Below are 7,485 nucleotides of genomic sequence, written 5' to 3'. Positions count from 1 at the left end.
TGAAGGAAAAGACCTCAGTGCAAGTCTGCTAAAACTGTCACTGGATTTACCAGCCCAGTTCCACCCTCTTCAGACCAAAATGGACTCGCTGCAGTAAGTGTACTACAGCAGAAAGAAGTGCATAGCTTGGGTTTTTTGGAGGGGTGGTGTGTGTTGTTTGGGGTTTTTTTAGACACTTCAACATCAAAGGAATTTATGTGAAGATCTTAGAGCTGCAGTTTTAGCCTCTTTTCCCTAACCAATTGGTACCTGTTGGGTCAGAGATGGTGGAAATGGACCCGTAGCACCAAGAAATTCAGTGGGAGCACCAACTCCACGGCAGGAAATAATAATGAACCAAAAGGAGACAGAGAGAGAGAGAGAAGTGGAGGAGACATATTTCACAGTAATCACAGTCCACCTTGGCTAAGCTCGATCGAGATTTCCCCAGGTAAGGCCCCATTACGTCTGCAGCAAGACCTCCGGCTCTGACAGAGAGCTGTAGAGGGTATAGCCCAACTCATCCACTTCTTCGGGGGTGAGCTCTGAAAATAAGTTCACCTTGGGGTTCAGAGCACTAGGGAGGACGCCTGCCTCCAAGTAACGGATCAGCCCCTTCAGCGCCTGCAAGAAGCGATCGGCCAGCATGTCCTGGGACCAGTCGGACTCCTCCTGGGAGAGGTGCAGGATGACATTGGTGAGTTGGCTGGCAGTGAGGTGGCCCAGGGCTGGGTTTGACTTGCATACCGCTTTGAAGATTTTCAGGCACAAGCAGCGGCAGCCGGAATCGCACTGGTCCAGGGCTCGCAGGCGAGCAGTTTCTGCCGGCCGCAGGCTCAGTCGCCACAGATTGTCATTACGGGCCAATCGATGGGGTTTGGCCACAAGGATGATGTCGCCCAGGGTCAGGGATGGTAGAAAGTCAATAAAAAGATGCCGTTCTGGATCATACTGGACTTCCAGCGTCAAATCTGCTGGGGGAGCTGCTGGACGGATCACATAATCCAAGAGAGACCCAATGGCTGGCCAGTTGATGGAGCCAGCTACAACTTTCTCAAAGGTGTCTGCCACAGCTTTGGGGGAAAGGTAACCTCCCACCACACAGCGGTCCCAGTAGCTGCTCCCACGGGGAAAGTACTCTGGGTTTTCCCGACGCACCAAGTAGAAGCCAGGAACGTTCATGATGGTGTCCTCTCCCGGGATGCACGACCACAGGTTCTGCTCCAGCATCAGTGGCACAATGAGCTGGATGTGGTCAGCAGTCACTACCTTTCACAAGAGAGAAAAGTAGGTAAGAACAAGCTTTCTCTCTTCACATTCACTTTTATTCACCACCTTCAGATAGCCTTCTCTTCAAAGGAACTTGGAATAAGGATTCAGCTGCCTCACTCTCCTCTCTGCGTGGGATTCACAGCCTCCCATTGTCAAAAGACATTCTGAAGGACTATTTCCCACAGCCAGCGGGATAACTCCAAGGTATAACCCAAGCTAGTGCTTATATGGTATGTGCTATTTAGAGGTCTTTAAATACTTCAGGACCTGACATGGACTGCACAAAAATGAATCATTTTGCCTCCTATTACTCTAAGTCCACTCCTTGGATGTGAGATGCAGCTGTCCCAGGGCATAGCAACACCACATGATAATTTAAAACAGGAGGCAGAGTATTACGTGTCTACACAAACTTAGGTTGCCATGGTTTAATTATTTTATGCTACAACTAGGTACTGCCCTCACCTAGTCTGCCACACTGCTTGGAAAAAGGCCATTAAAGACCTTAAAGGTCCCTTTTCACCAATGAGATTAAGACCCCAGGTCTAAGTTTCACTGGACACTTGACACTCCATTCCAGAGCTCTGACTCAAACAAAAAAGTGTGCCTCTGAATCACTCACTATAGCCATGGGCATCTGGCCAGCAGGGAGATATGCAGCAGGGACTGCTGTCCAATCCAGGTCTGTCATGCATTAAAAACAAAAAGAGTAGGGAAGACCTAAATGAATAGACAGGAGTTCTAAGGGAATATCATGTATTTGGAAGGAGACAGAAGGGACAGAAAGAACACAGAGGTCTACCAGAAAAACAGCAAGAAAAACACAGCTAAAAGGAGAGAGAGAAGGGAAAGAAAGAAAGGCTAAGATAATCCAGTGAAATAAACCAGGAAAAAGCAAATGCTTTGCAGACAACGCAGGAGGAGCCTGGTCGTGCCTGTGCAAACAGTACTGCAGAAATCAGCACCTGGCTCCACAGTGGGAAAGGTGACACCAGGAGCCTTATTAGAGAGGAATGTTGTGCTGAGCCAGCACTGCCAACAGGGAAGCCTGAAGTGTCCCTGCCTACTCAGCCTTCTGAATAATGACCCATCACGCGGCTCCAGGAATTACCTGCAGGTCATCGTACAGGCTGCCACTGAGGTACATGTCACGCAGGGGCATGTCCGGCAGCTTGGCACGTAGGAAGCTGCGCAGCTCAGCGCAGATATCCACAGCTGCTTGCTTGGCCCGGGCCTGCTCATCCGCTGGGATAGCAACCTTCCGCCGGTAATAAGCGAAGAGCTTTTCTTGCAGAGACAGACGAAGGCGAGATTTCTTCAGCTCCACTTGACTCCTCTTGACAGATGGCTTGGGCTTTGTGGGTCGGAAAAAGTCTGCAAGACAGAAGGGAAACTGTAGATAGTCTGCAGTGTTTCACTGTGAACTGATCCACTGAAGGAAATCTGCAGCATGGAAGTGCAGCCTCCTAGGTCTCAAAGAGCTTTCAGCAGACATTTTGTATGTATACACAGGTACCAGGCAAAAGGGAGGTGCTGAGAAGCTTCAAAAGATGCTACTACAAGTACCAAACCAGGTGAAAACTCGATTTGGAATTTAACCAGGAAAAGACTAACATTGTGTACAAGGAAGGAATCTTCACGGCTACAAGGGCAGTAACTCAGTTCAATTCCATCAAAAATTCAGCACTGTGACCAGTTCAGAAGCTTTTAACACGATGCCAGAGCAGCGGATAAAACACTCTTGAGCCACCATCGCCATCTCATTAAGTTTTTAACATCGTAATGGAGTTTTACAAATTATCAGCAAAACCCAGTCCTGACTAGGGTATGAGATCTGAGAGGATCATGCCACTTGGAAATAAAACTCATCAGGATGATGAGCTGACAGATCCTGTGGCCAGCAGAGCTCAGGCAATCATAGCCCCAGTGAAAACCTCCCTCAAAGTTCCACTGACCAAAGAGCAGAGAGCCTGCTCTCAGGCACAGATCAGCAATACAATGCTTTACGCTGCTGCCCGCACGATTAAGCAATGTCTAACCTGGACAGATTCTGTAAGCCCTGTTTTCTTCTGACTGGTTTCCTAAAGAAATAACTCAATGCTTCCTATCTATCTTTCAGACTTCTCTTAATACAGACCAAGAGTTTCAGAAGTTATCAGTGAGAATTAAGAAGTTTTGCAGATGCAAGAGATGTTTGGAAGGGCTGTGGTACTCAACAGGTGCAGGAGAAACTCTCAAATCAGTGGCCCCATTAAGGCAATCAGCTGTTGCACATTTGTTTGGCAACAGGCATTTTGCCACACAGCACTTGCAGAACAGCAGATCCAGCTGTGCACAGACCCATCTCGCCCAACCTCAGCAGCTGCTGTTTACTGTCCCACTGGGGTCTTTTGGACAAATTTGAGGGTTTGTGTGAAAAGGAAATAGCCCACAAAACCATAGAAAAGCTGAATTTGTTGCCTGTTCATGAAAACCCCTTTTTCCATCTTAAGTTTTTAATTCTTTTTAAGTCAAGATACCATTATCAATTGTTTTATTCCTCAATCCTCCTATCTGGGGACTCCAATCCAGTGACCTAGACTCCAATTAACAGAGCCATCTAGTTATTTAATGTATCCTCAGCAGAAAATCCATTGCCATCCTGAAGCTGAGTTTCTTGCAGAGAATCTGGAAATCAAGTTAAAAGCTTGATTCTGATTTTTTAATTTCAATCTCCAAGTGTAAATCTCCCAAAATGACCTGGGACAGAAAGTAAAATCAGTGAGAAAACCCAACTAAACACGTATAACAAACGCTGACAGATGCTAAATAACTTATTATCCCACTCAGAAGGAAGACTGCAGGGCACTTTTTATAGCCTGATGAAGACTACCTCAGTGATAAGCAGCACTAAACAGCCAAAGAGCATTACAAAAATCAGTAGGAAGATGGTAGAAATAATATAGGAAATGGTGCTAGAAATTGCTTGTGCGTTCACAATTTGAATATTCCCCTCTTAAAAGACACTAACAAACTGGAATAGTCCAAGGAAAGGCAACAAAGACCTTGAAAGGAACGGAATAGCTTTTTCTGAGGAAAGATTGCATTACCTGTACAATCAGTATTCGGCTTGAAAGAGGAAAGACTGAGGAAGAGCAAAGCTTACGACCATGAAGCCAGGAGAAGGAATGAAGAACGCAAATAGATTACTATTATTCACTAGTTCCCAAACCGATTTATAATTTTGAAGTTACCAGTAGACCTGCTTAAAAGAAAAATGTCAAAATCCTGGGCTAGACAGAGTATTCCCTTTCCTGCATTCCTTTAAATGAACACAGGGTTTATGGGCCTGGCCAATTCTGCAATGCAGGAGCTATTACCCTGCTCCTTACCTGCGTCTGCGGCCGAAGAATCAGTGGGAAGGGTCTGCAGGGAGCGGCTGAGGTTGGTCTTCATGTCCTGGGTCAGTAAGCGCGAGGAGGAGCCCAGCCAGTTCGGCTCTTCCCAGCTTCGTTTTCCCGACTGGCTCAGGCGAGTGGGGCTGCTGGGAGCACTGATTGCCCGGTCGTACATCTAAAGCAACAGCACCAGGCAGAGTTTTGAGTTGAATGACCTATTAGAGAGCAACGTAGGGGAAAGGGACCTGGGTGTCCTGGTGGACAGCAGGATGACCATGAGCCAGCACTGTGCCCTTGTGGCCAAGAAGGCCAATGGCATCCTGGGGTGTATCAGAAGGGGTGTGGTGAGTAGGTCGAGAGAGGTTCTCCTCCCCCTCTACTCTGCCCTGGTGAGACCGCATCTGGAATATTGTGTTCAGTTCTGGGCCCCTCAGTTCAAGAAGGACAGGGAACTGCTGGAGAGTCCAGCGTAGGGCTACAAAGATGATCAAGGGAGTGGAGCATCTCCCTTATGAGAAGCGGCTGAGGGAGCTGGGTCTCTTTAGCTTGGAGAAGAGGAGACTGAGGGGAGACCTCATTAATGTTTATAAATATATAAAGGGTGAGTGTCACGAGGATGGAGCCAGGCTCTTCTCGGTGACAAACAATGATAGGACAAGGGGTAATGGACACAAACTGGAACACAAGAGGTTCCACTTAAATTTGAGAAGAAACTTCTTCTCAGTGAGGGTGACAGAGCACTGGACCAGGCTGCCCAGAGAGGTAGTGGAGTCTCCTTCTCTGGAGACATTCAAAACCCGCCTGGACGCCTTCCTGTGTAACCTCATCTAGGTGTTCCTGCTCCGGCAGGGGGATTGGACTTGATGATCTTTTGAGGTCCCTTCCAATCCCTAACGTTCTGTGATTCTGTGATTCTGAGTTGTGCAGGGCTCAACATTTGCATCCTACCCAGCATCACAGGTCTTTTTGTTTCCCACTCGTCCTTTCCAGCGCCCCTGCGCTCACTCACCCGTTTGACGGCCAGCGTGGCAATGCCCAGCATCGCAGCTCCACCCACACCCAGCACAAGCCGGGCATTGGACAGCACGAAGTCGATGGCTGTGCCGATGCCATTGTCATCCTTTTTCCCTTTGCGCTGCCCAGCGCCTGCCATCTCACCTGGAAGGAGCAGGAGCATTAAACAAACGGGTCAATAACCACAACCCCAATGGTTCGCTCCCTTCTCTTCCACTCCATGCTCACAGCCCTGGGGGTCTCAGCATGGAGCTATAGGAGGGACCACCTAACCCTGCAGCCTCTTTAATGATCTTCCCTCGAGGAGCTGCATACTCACGGACACAACAGAGCAGTTCTGACCAAGTTTTGCAGCGGCAGCCTTTCTTTGCTTCCAGGTCTGTTTATGACTCAAAGAAAAACATCCCAACTTTGATGTGGCCTCTAATTATTTTCAGCAGGTTTAATTGTGCCATCACTTAATGTTTTTTTTAAAAAGAGGAAGTAAGATTTACTTCAGTAGTATTTTGCAGTAAAATCCTGCATATTGTGTAAAACTCTGCGCCCACTCAGCTATTTTCATTTTAATTTGTGCCTCCTAACCAGAGCATGACCCTCTTTATGCCACCTTGAGAATGAGGAAACAAGCTAACGCATGCAATTTTGCTCACAGACAAGGCAACACAGGGATTGTCAACTGCTTGTCTCTAACAAATCAGAATCTTCCCGGCAGCTGACAGGCAGTCTCAAAGCATCCACTCCCAGACTCATTTTTGGACAGCAGTGGTCTCAGATACTTCAAAGACACCCAAGAATCAACAGCAGAGACCACACCACATCAAAAAGGGAACAGCAGCCTTGCTGTCACCAGACATTTATTCCTACCCTCAAGGCTGGTGGCTTTGACTCTCATGCAAGTCACGTATAACATGAACAGTAATATCTGCTTACACATGTACTTTTCCTTTCGCCAATTTCCATTTAACCTGCTCTTGATATTTAAATTTAAGCCGGCTGACTATGTATGTAAAACGCACTTTGCCAGTGCTGTACCCAAAGGTGGATCCTCAGTGAAATTTCCACCAGGAAATGCTCCCAACCTGACTCGAGATCTGTTCTCTACATCAGTTTCACAGGTTCAGAGCCTTCCTGACTTGGGCAGTTTAAAACTGCCCTGAGGTTTTTCTAGGGCCAAGAGAATCTCAGAAGAAATGTTCCTGCCTTGATAAACCAGGAATCCAGTCACTCTTCAGCCCGAAGCAGGGAAAAAACCCTTTACAAAGCAAACTGTAACAGTGACTTGAGAAACGTGGTTATGTCATTGTAAATGACCTACCTGTGACCTAATGCATTTGTGAAGGGAACAGGAGAGCCCTCCTGGTGTGCCTGCGGAAATACTTTCCAGTCTTCTTCAAGACAGTGGTAGCCAGGGAGCGTTACTCATCTGTTTTGGTTGGCGAGGGGATTTTTGGAAAGATATTTGGAAGTAAGTGGTGTCAAAGGGAGCTACAGAGAATCTCTAAACCAGGCCCCCGAGTCTGCTCTGCAAAAAAGCCTGTCCCTTTTCCAGTTGCCTTTCCTTGTCCTCCAGCCGCTCCAGTCCCTGGTTCTTGCGGAACTCGCGGCGGATGAAAGCAAGGTAGAAATCCTGGTCGGTGTAGTGCAGCCCACGGCCCTGGCGCAGCAGAGCCCGGTAGAGGGTCAGGACAGCCTCCCGAGACCACGCTGCCATCGGGGACGGGCGACCTAGAGAGAGGTGACCAAGTGCGCGATCCGAGTCAGCTTCTCCCCTCCCCATGGGACGCTCCCGCCGCCCCCGCCTCCGTGCCCGGTTCCACAGACCACCATCCTCCGCGGCCCGGGA

At 48.2% G+C, this 7,485-nt stretch overlaps 1 protein-coding gene across 1 annotated transcript; it reads right to left on the bottom strand.

The window, feature by feature from the left end:
* Positions 1-269: 269 nt before the first annotated feature.
* On the bottom strand, positions 270-7,060 carry MIEF1 (mitochondrial elongation factor 1). Its single transcript, XM_010181370.1, has 5 exons — positions 6,958-7,060; positions 5,638-5,786; positions 4,623-4,803; positions 2,363-2,625; positions 270-1,248 (listed from the first exon to the last, which is right to left on the bottom strand). Exons 2-5 carry the CDS (start codon positions 5,779-5,781, stop codon positions 442-444), a joined length of 1,395 nt encoding a protein of 464 aa, XP_010179672.1. The 5' UTR covers positions 5,782-5,786; positions 6,958-7,060; the 3' UTR covers positions 270-441.
* Between the last annotated feature and the right edge of the window lie 425 nt (positions 7,061-7,485).

Source organism: Mesitornis unicolor, unplaced genomic scaffold (genome assembly GCF_000695765.1).
Source record: "Mesitornis unicolor isolate BGI_N332 unplaced genomic scaffold, ASM69576v1 scaffold12213, whole genome shotgun sequence".
Taxonomy (NCBI): Eukaryota; Metazoa; Chordata; class Aves; order Mesitornithiformes; family Mesitornithidae; genus Mesitornis; species Mesitornis unicolor.
This window is presented reverse-complemented; position numbering and strand designations above follow the sequence as displayed.

Excerpts from the sequence above, each read along its gene's own strand:
- MIEF1 (XM_010181370.1), bottom strand. The coding sequence starts at position 5,781 with ATGGCAGGCGCTGGGCAGCGCAAAGGGAAAAAGGATGACAATGGCATC. Across the intron at positions 4,804-5,637 it reads CCACGCTGGCCGTCAAACGG|ATGTACGACCGGGCAATCAG; the intron begins GTGAGTGAGCGC and ends CTGTTGCTTTAG. Across the intron at positions 2,626-4,622 it reads TTCTTCGGCCGCAGACGCAG|ACTTTTTCCGACCCACAAAG; the intron begins GTAAGGAGCAGG and ends TCTGTCTTGCAG.